The sequence below is a fragment of the Arctopsyche grandis genome, chromosome 13 (genome assembly GCF_051622035.1).
Source record: "Arctopsyche grandis isolate Sample6627 chromosome 13, ASM5162203v2, whole genome shotgun sequence".
Taxonomy (NCBI): domain Eukaryota; kingdom Metazoa; phylum Arthropoda; class Insecta; order Trichoptera; family Hydropsychidae; genus Arctopsyche; species Arctopsyche grandis.
In genome coordinates this window covers 11,359,056-11,374,113 of record NC_135367.1, presented here as the reverse complement: position 1 = coordinate 11,374,113, position 15,058 = coordinate 11,359,056, and the positions used below count along the sequence as shown (strand labels likewise).

Below are 15,058 nucleotides of genomic sequence, written 5' to 3'. Positions count from 1 at the left end.
TGCCCAAAAAAGGTATGAATGGAAATGAATTATTTATAAATTCATATGTTATAACGGATTAAAAAAATATTTATCGCTAAGAAAATAACAGCAAAGAAAACATAATTAATGTATTCAGACTATCGTCCAATAGTTGTGATCAAATTTTTTTACAGAATGACGCAGTTTATGTAGTGGTAGCATTGGGTCAGACCAGTGCTGCCAGCGGAAAAAAACAAAGGAGTCGAATGTGAACCATACAAAGCATACAACGTAGCGAGTATGTTTTGTTGATTTACCGAAAAAAGTAATGATTTACCGATTTTCGGACCTCCTAGTACATACCTATATGGAACTAACGGTTCAGTGATTATTTCGCAAAAAGCCATCTGTCGCAAGTCACTAAAATCTCAACCACGCACCATCTGGCACCCAAAAACTCCGTCAATCGAAAGCTCTCCAAGCGAAATATCGTACTAACGAGAACTAGAGTGCCAGATGTTCCGTAATCAAGATTTTAGTAACGCGAGTGAGATCGCTGATCGGGACAAATATACTTGACTACTTGCATTAAGTATTACTGTAATAAGTGGTTGCATCTGTTTTCAAATTAAATTATGAAAGCATTCAACACGCTCTGAAGATTTAATTTTTATTTTATAGAATTTTCTTGTATTTGACATGGCTGTAATTCATAATCACAATTGCCAAAAAACTCCTCATGTGGCATTGTGGTTGTCAAAATCTGCCATTCTGGTGATATTTTCTAATTTAAGGTTACATATTCATACGCATTTTGTGGCGACATATTAATTCACACATTGACGTTTTGCTGTCCGTAACATTGGTTATTTTCGATCTGCGAAATATTGTCATTAACACATGCACGTGTTTGGAATCTCACAATAGTGATTGAAACATGGGGAAAAAAGATAAAACAGGCCTAGGACGGTCTCTAGTGAAGGACCGATTCGGCGGTTCAAACAGAAGGAAAACGGTCGACAATGGCAGTATGGTATGCGAATTTTACATATTTTACTTACTCGAATAAATTTTTGCTCACTTCGTTTTGGTTAATTTTTTTTTTTTTGATTTAGCTTCATAGCACAGTCGTTCAAGATGGTTACGATTGGGGTCGACTCAATCTTCAATCCGTGACCGAAGAATCCAGTTTTCAAGAGTTTCTTTCCACTGCCCAGTTGGCTAATACAGAATTTCAAGCAGAGAAGCTCAACTTGAAACTCGTCAATATAAATAGTGGGGTAGATGCAATCACCACTTCAGATATGCGCGCTTTTGAAAGAAAAAAACATCTGGAATCTAAACATTTGCTACGTGTGCCTAGAAGGTACCTAGTTTTGCGGATATTTTGATCGACTTGTATAAGCTGCATATTTAATGTAATTTTAATTTTAGACCAAAGTGGACTAGAGAGATGTCCGCTGATGTAGTTCAAGACAATGAAAGGCAATCATTCTTGGATTGGCGTAGAGATCTTGCCCTTCTACAAGTAAATACTTTCATAATTGCAATGAATCTTATATATTTTATGAAAAATTTGTTAATTTAAAATCTTTTAGGAAAAAGATGGACTTTTGCTGACGCCGTATGAAAAGAATCTAGAATTTTGGCGACAATTGTGGAGAGTGCTCGAACGTTCTCATATTCTCATTCAAGTAGTCGATGCTAGAAATCCATTGCTCTTTAGGTATTTTTTATATTTATTTTCTAAAAAAAATTCAATTACGTGTGTATAATTTTTGAGATTTTTTTTAGGTGTGAAGATTTGGAGACTTATGCAAAAGAAGTGGGAGTGCAAGCCTCTTTGATATTACTTAACAAGTCTGATTTGCTTACTGAACAACAGCGTACAGCGTGGGCAGAGTATTTTGATAAACAGGTAATTTTTAAGTAATCATTGTTTAATTATATGTTATTTTATTATTGAATTGGTCTAATTTTGATTGAATCGTTTTTAGGGCATAAAGGCTGCATTTTTTTCAGCAACGCTTGAAGCTGAAAAACAGGCATTGAATGATGATATTGAAACTGAGGCTAATTCTGAATTGAATGATATAGATGAAGAGTCTGAATCCGATAGTGATTCTAACTCCGTAAAAAAGGATAAAAGTGACGTTTCTTCGGCTATAAGTAATATTTTAAATGATTGTAATACTTTAGAAGAGTCTGTTGATAAAACAGCGGAAAAAATTAAAGAGATCACTTCTCAAATAGAAAATTTAATTTCCAAAAAAGTAGGTGAAGAAATGGAAACGACAAATACAATCAATGTTAAAACTGAAAGCGAAACTGTTGAAGATTCGACAAATCCACTTGAAAATACTATATGGAAAGAAAAGAATAATACTGAAATTTTAGACCGTGAACAATTAATCAATCTTCTTACAAATATTGAAATCAATACATCACAACAACTTTGTGTTGGTTTAGTTGGTTATCCCAATGTTGGTAAATCGAGTACTATCAATTGCCTTTTAAATGCTAAAAAGGTATACACTATGAAATGACAACTTTAATTATAACCAGAATCAAAATTGTTACTAATAAAAATAATCTTTGTCTATTTTAGGTATCGGTTAGTGCCACCCCAGGAAAAACGAAACATTTCCAAACATTGATGTTGGATGATGATTTGATGCTTTGCGATTGTCCCGGACTTGTATTGCCTTCATTCGTTTGTACAAAAGCAGATATGGTCGTCCATGGTATCTTATCTATAGACCAGGTAAACTTAATAACGATTTATTTGTATACAATTCGTTTATTTTATCATTAATATAATTTAAAACATTCAAATATCAGATAAAAGAATATATGGATGCTGTAAGTATCGTCACTGAGAATCTCGGGGGACGGTACGAAGCAGAAAAGAGACTCGGAATTCTTTTGCCTCCACCACCACCAGAAGACAGCGAAGCGTTACCTCCTAGAGATGTTCTCAATGCTTATGCCTGTGAGTATACATATGTACATGTAGTGCAATATTATATGGATCTTATCTAATGTAAATTTATCCATTATTTTAGACAGTAGAGGTATGATGACTGGAAATGGGCAACCAGATTGCGCTCGAGCAGCACGTGTCATATTGAGAGCGGCTACAAAAGGTCTTCTTCCGTTGGCCATTCCTCCGCCTGATTGTGACGCCAAGGAATTCATGAGCTCAATGCATTTGAAGGTACCTGAATCTGAAGAGATGCAAAAGCGACGACAGATGACTCCAAACGAAGCGCGAGCACTTAAAGTATGTAAAATAAAAAATTAACACAAAACATTTCTGTACATGGTTATTTTATTTCAATTGAATTTTGTAGATGGACGAAACCCGAGAAGACTTGGATAAGAAGTTTTTCGGCGGCTGCAGTCTCGAGGCGTATAAAAAAGGCGTTGTAGGAAAATTCCATGGCTTACCTACAGATAGGTATTTATTTCTGTTGAATCTGGTATATATTTTCAATTGCTTTTGAATTGAATTTTTAATGATAATTGTTTTCCCATACAGACCTTTAGTTTCCCAAAATGGAGAAATTGAAGTGACCGGAAAGCCTTGGAAGCAGTTCAATAAGCATGTTAATAAAAATAAGAAACAAAAACTTAGAAAGGTTTATCATTATCTTGATAAACATTAGACCAGCAAATATTTTATATATGTATGTATATTCCTACTGTTGTTAACATTAATTAATATTAAATTGAAGATGTTCATTATTTGTATGAATAAATTTTTTTTTAATCTATTACTGACAAGGGCTCTCAATTCTTTCCTTATAATTTAATGCATATTTGTAAAATACCAGTTGATTTACCTGGCTTCGCTCAGTATTTGTAATATAAACAGCTTAAACATGGCGAATCTAATAGTATAGAATCAAATATTCATTTGTTTTTTTTATTAAATTTATTTGAATCGAAAAAAAAATATCGAATCGTCGTCATAGAAACTTTTTTTGTTTTCGAAGTTCCCAACCAAAAATACTTACAAACTTAGAAATTATATATTAGATTTTTGTTCAATAGATTTAACCTTTATTAGTATTTATTTTATTTCATAAAATTGATAAATTTATGACAATATGTATGTATGTATAGATATCATTGTTACTTACCAATAATAAATATTGTAATGAGGGTATCTATTGTCCAAGTGGATTCGTGGGTGAACAATTCATACCCCGGATTAGGCTAAAGGGACAAAGGATACGCTGGAGTTCTCACGGAGCTGGGCTAGTTTGTGCGTAAGCAAAAGATTCGCCAGGGTACACCTTTATGTGCCTAGACCAGTGGTTCTTAACCTTTTTGGTACTGAAAGTACTGAACCCCACCAGTTTCATATGCGCATTCACCGAACTCTTCTTAATTGGCACCCGAATTTCCATTGGTCTTGAGCTCCGCCGAACCCAGGTTAAGAACCACTGGCCTAGACAATAGACACACTAACGGATCGGGGAAGCTGTGCTGTGCAACTTGTCCTTTATACGAAGGTACACACGGTAAATCTAATATATTCTGGAGACTTTGACCTTTCATTTGGATCCTGAACTCATCCCTATGCAAAAATATTATAAATTTGCTTTTATATTATGCATATGTACATAAAAACAAGCAAATAATTGTGAATATTAAAAAACTACCCAGTATTGGATTCGTTAGGCAAAATTTGCGTCAGCTAAATTTGCTACCAAATATGGCTATGGCTATATAAACATAAGACATTTAAATAAACTAACTCTGTCTTGGGTAAGGCGAAATGATAAACAACACAAACCTGAAGATCAAGCAATGAAATCATCATAATTATGTATATTAAAAAACAAAAAAAATGTTTATAGAGAGCACATGTACATATGTACATATCTAATATAAAATTCCGAAAGAGACTTTGTATGTAAGTATGTAAGGATTGGGTGGTAGAATCCGTGACTGAATATTCAAACTAAATGAAATCAAACTATTCAAATCGATTTAATAAAATGTTAACTATTAGACTAACCATGTTTAAGCGGTTTATATTACAAATACCGAGCGAAGCTGGGTAAAACCTCTAGTTTAATATATATAAATATGTATATGTATTAACGTACACGCAATATATGAGCTTAACAATGAGAAATAATAGACATATTTTAAATGTGCGTTTACAATTTTATGTCTGGTATAATAGAAGTAAGTTATTCGAAAGTTCAATAAACTATTACGCTACAGTCACATATACAAATTATTTTCTTATGAAATAAATTTCATACCATATATGATATTAACCCTTTGGCTGCTACGAGGTTTTTCAATGTCCAAGCGAAAAATGCTAACATTTGTAATTATTTTGAAAAAAAATAAATATAATATTTTTTTTTACATACTTACTTCGCCGAACACTCGTAATTTTTATAATACTTTATATACATTTTTAAGAAGCAGTCGTGGACTCGTGCTCTCTCTTTCTGTCTTGCTTTTACATGCGTGCGTGCGAAAGAGATACCTACATATATACACTAAATAAGTTTTGACGATTTTTTTCCGACGCTTTATTCTTTTCAATAATCTATTTTTAGATATCGATGTATCCTTACAACATGCGATATATTCGAAACAGGTAGCGGTCTTTCTCTCTTTCTTTCTTGGTTTTAATTGTGTACGTGTGAGCGAGACACACAAGGATGCGAAGTTTCTAATAATCAAATAATTTTTCAACATGTATCATAAACATTTTGTATGCATTTCAGTTGCATTTGATTGATTGCATGAATTCGTGACGTCTCGTGACCTATATAATTGAAAGCGGATTTCTATTGTTTATTGCCATTTATTTTAACTCTGCAAAATGATATCGGACAGTGAAAGTGATGAAAGCGAAATAATAGCTCCTCGCCGAGGAACTCGACAAATCAGCAGCTCTACTGATTCTGAAAATGAATTTATCGACAATAATCAATTCCCAAGTAATAACTCCTTATATGACATTGACAACGAACCCGAAATTTACTTTGATGATGAACCCGAAATTGAAGAGCTTTTATTTAAAAAATTGATAAATATTTATAAAGCTTGATTGAAAAATAAATATAAATACGTATATAAAAAAAATGTTTCGTGCCACTGATGCGCTGGTGGCTCAAAGAAAGTATTGAAATACGACAATTAATGACGTCAACAACGATCGTCGTAGCAATCTTCGCCGATTTCAAAACAACGATTTATCGTTGTTGTAGCAGTCAAAGGGTTAAGGATGCCTTCATCTGTTGCTTTTTGAAATTGAATACTGTTTACATACAACGCTGTATATTTTGATATATGATTGTGTTTATGACGATGATGATGATATATTCCTCCGTTGGGGAGTAGCCTCTTTCTGTTCGCTGGCGACTCAAATATAGCGGCAGCAAAGCGGAAAAAGACACTTCCATGGAGTGCTTTTTGTATATTTTCATAAACACAATCTCAGTACTGTAAACAGTTTACAGTAAACATTGCGAGGTTGCCGGTGACATCAAAACACACACAAACTGCGAAAGGGTCTCGATGCTGAATATCTGTATAATTTTCAAGTATTGATCTTCAATTCGATTTATTTTGTGCTTCTCTTCGAACACTTTGCTCTCGTTCGGATGGTGCTGTGGAAATTTAAAATAGATATGTTAATAAACAGTTTAGTTTACCGCAACTTCGGTATGTATACATATGTATGTATGTGGGTATGCTCAACTCGATTCTGCTCGAAACGGGAGTCTGAGTGGGTCAAACGGAATCATTTAAAAGCGTCAATTAAGTTTTTATTGAATCATCAAAAGATCATTTTAGCGAATGTGGCTTATTTTGAGCTATTTTATTTGTTTAACAAGTTTGCGGATGTTGAAATTATGTAATATGTTGATTTATCTAAACGTGACTATGTAAGTATGTGCATTTCATTATTATTAATTTGCAATTTGTGCACATATCTTGCTCTAAATAATGTAGAACATTCAAACTTAAGACTTTTTTATTCAAAAGTTTACTTTTTATGTAAAAAATTCTTCTCAATTGATAATTCATAAGATTGCCTAATTAAAAAACTGCATATACATATATAGTTTTGATATATTTAATTGCTAATTACATGTTTTTCTATATGATTGAGATACAAAAAGATAAATGAAAGACTCGTAATTGGCCATTTAAACGATTTATCTTTTGTTTTTATTTTTAGCTTTTTGTCTGATTATTATATTTCAATGAAAATTTTAGTATAATTTGAAAGACCTTATTCGAGCATTTATGATCGTGCAAAGTCAAAATTTACAATTGGTAATTTTTAAATATATATATTTATTTTTCATTATATTGTATACTAGTTGTTTTACCCGGCTTCGCTCAGTATTTGTAATATAAACAGCGATATTTGTAATATAAACAACAATATTAAAAATTTGAATAAAAGTGTGTTGATAGGTATGACTTTTTCTCACATTAACTCATAATATATGGATGTTTTTTGTAGATATGTATACAGTGGGGTAATTATTATGACTAGAGCCCGGATAACCAAGGTGTCGTTTATTGTTCAAATGTTGTAAATGCATTGTTAAAGGTTTGCCGAACCTTTTTTACAAAGCATTTACAACAATTGAACAATAAGCGGCACCTTGGCTATCCGTACTCTAATTATGACACGGGGGTATGCGGGCCTTTGGGGTCGTGGGCCCCCTCCTCCAGGAAGATCTCCAAATATTAAAACACATATTTAAAAAAATTAAAACAGTCTAAAGTGCCAGAAAACGCAAATATCGGAAGGCAAAGATCGAAAATCGAAAGATCAAAAAAAAAGGGTGCATGGTAAACGGTACATACTCACGTATATACTAGGGATCCCAATCGAATATTCGAATTATTCGTCTGATTTTTCAGCCATTCGTTATTCGAATATTTCATCAACTATCCGTATATTATTCGTGTATATATTTTTTTATAAACTAAATACACAAAATCAACATGAAAAGAGTGATAACGAAAAAGCTGGCGATTATGAAGAAAATTAAATATATAATGGGGATAATTGTGATAAAAATGAAGAAGATGAAATGTCTACATGTGAAGAAACAGATTTGTATTCATTAAATACGGAAATGTTTGAAGAAAATCACTTTCCGATCGATAATAATCTCTACAAAATTTTAGAAAACATCGGAAAAATAATACTAATATTTAAGAAGTCACCGGAGAAATATACATTTTTACAAGAAATCATAATGAATAAAGAAAATAAAAAAATTGGTAAATTATTATTGGCTGTAAAAACGAGGTGGAATTCTATGATAAGACGATTAATTCAAATTTATGCTTGGTACATATGTAATTACCTTTTTTAATTTTCGAATATATTCGAATATTCGAATAGCTCTTGATTTACTATTCGATATTCGAATAGTTGAAGTCGACGAATATTTAGGATCCCTAGTACATACTCACTTAATTTGCGCGAGCAGGATACAACAGGAACAAGAGGAACAGGCTTTTCCTCCCGTATTCTGCGCACGCACATTAATACGGGAGGAAAAGCCTGTTCCTCTTGTTCCTGTTGTATCCTGCTCGCGCAAATTAAGTGAGTATGTACCGTTTACCATGCACCCTTTTTTTTTGATCTTTCGACTTAAGATCTTTCGATTTTCGATCTTTGCCTCCGATATTTGCGTTTTCTGGCGTTTCACATTCGGGCCCGTGACGGAGACCGAATATATACATACAAGGAAACAAATTTTGCGCGGCTTTTGATTCAAACTTCATTCGAACATACCAAAAACGTATTCTTAGTATCTTGGCATCGTGGATACGTTTTAAGTATCCATAGTACACGTGATTTAAATTCTAGGAAATTTGAAGTTTATTTTATTTGTATGATGTTATACGAATAGACGAAATTCAATTGAGAGTCTCAGAATTAAATCCGAGCGCACATATTTCATTCTAGAAATAGTCCATTACGATGTGAATGAAAGATTTGAAAGTGTCGGTTGTCGGTCGGATCAATTTTGAAATAGTTTATTGACCAAGTGTGGGTTTGAAGAAGCGAACCGGCTTGGGCTGGCGAAGAGGGGTCGCAGGCTAAATTTAGGTCCAAGTTTGAAATATTTCATCGGCTGAACACTCAGATTCGCGTAAACATTTTCACTGCAGCCGCCTACTTGCCTACTACTAGGTACCAAACTATTATAGATTCTGTGCGCACGTGTGTTCATCTTGCAGACTAGTCCTTATATTATATTAACTTTGAATCTTCGGTCAAATCGACCAAGTTTTGGCACACGTCACGACACGTACTACTCGTTAATTGGTTTCATAAGTCGTAGCCTGCGCGGGTGGAGGTCCAGGTTACGCGGTCACAGGTCAATTGTCGTTCAGGACCTTCACTTATAGCTGCTAAATTCATTTTTAGATTACCATCAATGCTATTCATTTCATATGCGACTACGGGAAACACTGAAAATGTTGGCCACACGATAGTTGTCGGGCGGTGTCCGAGGGCGCCAAATAAGTTAGGGCGCCGTTCGATGCGCCAAAACCACTTTAAAATTAAAATTAGAGGGCCAAAGGCCTTACATTTGTACTCGGCAAATTCTATTCAAACAATCTATTGGAAAAAGCCAATATTCAAATTAAGCTCATTGTATTAAATTTTATGAAACAGCACAATTTACAAGAATTATATCCAAAAATTTGGGTTTCTATGCTTTTGCTGACACTGCCTGAAACTGTAGCAAGGTCCTAAGGCCGGGAAAAAGGAGGATGGTAATCCAGTTTTTATATTTTTTTTCAAAAATTGCCCGAGGGCGCCATTGGGTGTAAGACCGGCACTGGTAGTCGGACACCTGGATTTGAATAATACATTAACGATAGTTGACGGTACATTAATACGTTGCTATTCGTTAGTAGTGAACGGTGCCACCATTGAGGGCTCAAAAGTTAGGCGAAACACTACAGACGTTGACCATTTGGATTAAAAATAATACATTAATACTAATCGATGGTTAATTAATAAATTGCTATTTGTTATTAGTGAACATAAGCACTCTATCTACGGTGATTGGATTATTACTCACATTGCGATCGCCCAAAAGAAAATTTTTGCCATGAAAATCGCGAATACGGAATATTTTTCACTCGAGTTCTCGTTAGTATGATAGTTATCGTTAGTATGATGTATGTATAGAGATTTTAGTGACTTTTGGGCGAGCGCTTTGTGAGTAATAATCACCAAACCCTATCTATGTACATATGTGGGGTACAACAAGTAGGAGAAACGTTACAGTTATTGGTCGTTTAGATTAAAATACAACCAGGGGCGTCATTTCAGTTTTTACCAGGGCAAAATTTTTGAATTTTTCTTTTAATCGTTTTTTTATTTATATATTTTTATCAATAAAATTAATAGTTTTACAAATATCTTTCAAAGCATGACAAACAATAAAACACAATATATTTGGGAGCTTTTCTGTGAAAAATCGACGTGTTTATACCTGACAGTGTTCTAAAGATTTTCAATATTCTATTTTTGTTGGTTTAGTATTTTAACTCAAATTTAAAATAATACATTAAATAACGTGGATAGTCCCGTTCAAATCTAGGGGGGCGGCTGCCTACCCCAGCCTCACTCCCCCAAATGATGCCCCTGAATAAAACATTATCGCCAATTGAGGTAAATGAAAGTAAGTATGATCATCGAGGTCACAAAAGAAATACAGTATTGTCACGGGGTTTTTATTTTTCAACGAAGTTGATTGGTTAAGAGGGCTGTACACCCGAAACCTTAATTTTGTTGCCGTTCCTTTCTTCGATATATATATTGAGTGAATGCGACAATATATAACAATATATATATATATATATATATTGAGTGAATGCGACAGTTGCGCTTCGACCAGATAAAACGTATTTTAAATTGACAAAATCGAGCTTTCGTATTCTCCAATTTTCTCCTCGGAAATTAGACCAATTTTTAAAAAAATTTCATCATTGGTATGAGAAAGATATTTTCTGTGCAACTATGCGCGTATTTTTTTAAAAATCGACGCGTTAAATAAGCACGCTGGACTCTTTTCGTGGGTGTAAAAAAGATGCGATTTTATAGATGTTTGGCGGCTCCTAGCTCCTATAAAAAATAACTAATCAAAAAAATAAAACGATAGATGCATCCCAATGGTGGATATCCATAGCATATTAAAAAATAATTTCTCTATTGCCATAATTGAGGAAGGGAGAAGTGTAATACGTTTGTATGGACAAGGCGCTGGTGTCCAGCCCTCTTAATGATTGAAGTGTTTCCCCCCTATAATTTTCAATATTCTGTGAAATCGGATCCCTCGAAAGAATTCCGACAAGCGTATTTACATTACCCGGCATTGGATTCGATAAACAAAATAGTGTTTCGCACGGATTCTGGTTGATTTGGCGAATTTCCCGTTTCCATCTGGTATGAGCGAGCCGATGCATTCAACAAAGCGGAAAATTGTTTAGAATATCTGGAACGGAATGGGAAAAGTTTACTTTATGGCGTGTGTACGCGCGCGCGTGTGTGTGTATGCGTAAAACATTCTCGCACGGACCAAAATAAATGTTACATTTACAATTTTATTTCAATCTCTCACCTTCTTACCTCATCGATATCAATATCTGAACGCATAATTCAATAAGAACACTCTAGAAATTAATTAAATGCGAAAAATTCGACGAAATTCGACCCTCGTCGCGAAAACATCACCCGAATAGAAAATCTTTCAGTAAAACTCTTCACCAAAATATATATTACATTTACAAAAAGTATACGTACATATATATTCATATTAAACGGGTAAATTTCTAGCGTTTGAAATGCAAGTATACGAAATAAAATATGAATGTTTATTTTTGGTATGGATAATGTTAAATCAAAAATATGTATGGATAATGTTATACCAAAATGATGTGAAATCGGTCGAGAAGTTTGGCAGTCGAGACCAGTGCTGGCGTCTGGAGGATTGGAACAGGTCCATCCTGGAGGAGAGTCTGGACGAGAGTGCACCACCACCACCTCCACCTCTACTCCATAATATCAACAAGGAAATGAGCGTCTGCCTATAAACTGTTTCATTTCTGATTCATGCAAATTCTTCACACTTACAAATTCGAACGAATGTTCTAACCATATGCACACACATACACATACATAGGTAACTATTTGATTTTTTAGCGGAAAAAATGCATCTAATTCAATAATTTACTTCTTACATTTTTCATTTATAAAAAAAACATCAATTAAAAAGTGGAATTATTTTACTAGTAATATATACATACATATATGTACCATCTGAACCCGGCATGCGTTGCAATGCCACAATATCGCATGTAATTCCCGTTACTATTCCCGTTCCCGTTCCCGTTCCCGTTCTCGTTCCCGTTTGTTGGAAAAACGCAGGCAGCGAACACATTTGAAATTATTCAATTATTTGTTTATTTTATCCTAACAACGCATGTCGCAACGCGAAAACATTTGAAATTATTGCGTTGCAATGCCACTCATTCCCATTTTTCCCGTTTCCGTTCCCGTTTTTTACCGATTTTTTTCACAGTAAGCTTCCCGGACATGCATACAATAAATACTGAAAGTTTCATCGTTTCATCGTACAATAACGTGTGCAATTTCTGTTTCCGTTCCCGTTTCTCGATGGGTTTCGATAAGTGAATGTTTCAATTTCAAATTAATACTTAATAATCAAATTAAATTATAGTAAAGTATAGGAACGCATACATTAAGGTTGCAACAAACTAGCAACCTTTCCCATTTTCTCGCAAATCTCAAGTTTTCAGCAATCTCGAATTTCGCTGAATTGTATAAAATGCTGCTTTTTGGCAAATTTACACATTTGACCAAAAAATGTCTTTGTGGATGTTAATTGATATGTATTTACTTTATATAATAAATACAAATCAATAATACTTGTATCAAATGTACAATGTTTCTGGCCAGGAAGCCGCATTGGGGTTAGCTGTTAGGCCTTTCTGGTATAAATTAAAAAAATATGATAAACCTCTTTTATTTACTTATACCTTATGTTGTTTCTTTTTATCTTCAGATTCTTATTTGTATTTTTACCTAGAAAACGTCTTCATTAATGTATTCAATATATGTATAAGACTTTTACAATACATGGTCTAATTAATTTTAATCCAATAAAATTAATGTTTCGTACATAATAATTAATACCTGCCGAATAGGATTAGTAAAAGAACACGTCTTCATTGGATAAAAACAAACATTAGTTACCATTTTAAAACTAAAAGTAATCTAATAAAATGCTATTAGTTGGCAGTGTATATCTTGTGGGTCATAAGGATTTCATTAATAATGTTATTTCGTTACATTAAAAGCCAAATGGGCAATAAGTATAAGCCAGGTCAATGACTCTCCTCTCCCTTATGCTGTATTTATATTTAATTTAATTAATGAGCAACCTGTCGTGTTTACTTTATTAAAAAAAAAACACATCACAATTTAATGTAAAAAAATCTATCTATTTAGTTTAACATCACTATGCATTCATAGCGGCAGGTGAGTTCTGCGATGACATTTTTAGTGTTTTTAGACGGTAAGGCCGTTTTTAAAATGTTCCAAAGTCTGTTTCTGAAATTTACCAATCTGTGTCGAAGGCCGAGAGCCAAAAATATGAACGCAGATCGCCGTTTTCGCGCAAGCTCTTGATGTAATTATAGATTGCGACATACAAACGTCATATGATTCACCATAAACGCTTTATTAATATGCACAGTATCAAACAGGGACTCTCAACCCATCAATATATTGGAAATTAAATCCAGTTCGTTCGTTGAATCCAAACATGTGCTTCCTTTTTGTTTCTTTAAACAGCAAATTACCTCTTACATTGTTTAATAATTACAACATGATTTTTAATGTAGTGGTAGAATAGAAAGAAATACAAGTGATAAATTAATTTTAAAAATAGATATTTATTTCTTTAAATTGCACATACATTGCTTATTTAGATTTAAATATATCACCTATCTTTCGTCACAACACAAAACATAAATAGTCATGGAAACATACATATGTAATAAATGTTTAAAATCAATTTTTCTATATGAGTCAAATTCAATCAAAATTTATTTTATTATTTTTATGAAGTGGGTGATACATATGAATATGATGCTGTAGAATAATACAACTTTTATAATAATAATTGCTAATTTTCTGTATATAGTAAATAATGAAAATGACATTTTATATATGTGGGTTTATAACATTGAGACAATTTTTTGCATGAAAAAATATTTTAGTTACATTTTCTGAATATTGATAAAATTAAAATATGTATCCGATAATTGACATTTTTATTACATCTAAAATCTGCACCTAAATACCTAAGATTTCAAATATCTCAGCTTACACAATTATCAATCAGCAAAATATTTCACAGGACAATGACTATAAAATTTAATTTAACCTCTTTACTGCTAGGCATTTTTAAATGTTGTCAAATAATTCTTGAAAATTATACATATAAATTTTAGAAAACATTCCATGAACAAAAATAAAACTTCATCTATTGATGTACATACATACACACATATATACATATATACATAAAGTAAAGAAGATTCATTTCACATGGGAACAAACCAGAAAAATGATCAGATTTGAAAAAATTTGAATTTTTTTCGATAAAACAGAAAAAAAATCGATCCCTCGCTTTCAACTGTTCTGTTATCCCTGACTTACGATATCGGTAATGGTAATGGTGAGGATAGAGATGGGGATGCTGAGAATCTCTGAACTATAGCAGGCTGTCAACACTTTTTAGCATAAAAATCTCAAACACTGATATTAGATAAAATAACAGAAATTGAGGAAGTTCTGAAGAACAACAAACGTTAAATGTTTTTCGAACGAGGCAAAGAATATTGTTTCGCCGAAATCCATAAACCTTCTTTATAAGAGATAAAGTGAATAAAAAAAACTTTGTGGTATAAATTTTCAATTAATCGTCAATTTTTAAGAACATAATTGAGGATCTCTGAAGATTTTCGACGGATTCAT

General features: G+C 33.1%; 2 protein-coding genes and 1 long non-coding RNA gene across 5 annotated transcripts in view; 2 read left to right on the top strand and 1 right to left on the bottom strand.

Moving 5' to 3' along the window:
- The window catches only part of LOC143921171 (uncharacterized), an 895,047-nt gene that overhangs the window by 749,264 nt on the left and 130,725 nt on the right, over positions 1-15,058 (bottom strand). The gene's annotated exons all lie outside the window — the stretch shown is intronic.
- Positions 1-15,058, top strand: part of LOC143921164 (uncharacterized) — a 754,379-nt gene that overhangs the window by 609,714 nt on the left and 129,607 nt on the right. The gene's annotated exons all lie outside the window — the stretch shown is intronic.
- Ns3 (nucleostemin 3) lies at positions 674-4,612 on the top strand. 3 transcript variants are annotated; one of them, XM_077444297.1, is made up of 12 exons: positions 674-994; positions 1,077-1,327; positions 1,396-1,489; positions 1,560-1,687; positions 1,756-1,879; positions 1,959-2,130; positions 2,236-2,489; positions 2,570-2,725; positions 2,803-2,953; positions 3,027-3,244; positions 3,315-3,421; positions 3,503-4,612. In XM_077444297.1, the coding sequence occupies exons 1-12, from the start codon at positions 899-901 to the stop codon at positions 3,627-3,629; spliced, it is 1,878 nt and encodes a 625-aa protein (XP_077300423.1). In that variant the 5' UTR covers positions 674-898; the 3' UTR covers positions 3,630-4,612. The 3 variants fall into 3 exon arrangements, with proteins under 3 accessions (XP_077300423.1, XP_077300422.1, XP_077300424.1); XM_077444298.1 differs by having other exon boundaries at positions 676-994; positions 2,239-2,489; XM_077444296.1 differs by having other exon boundaries at positions 1,959-2,489.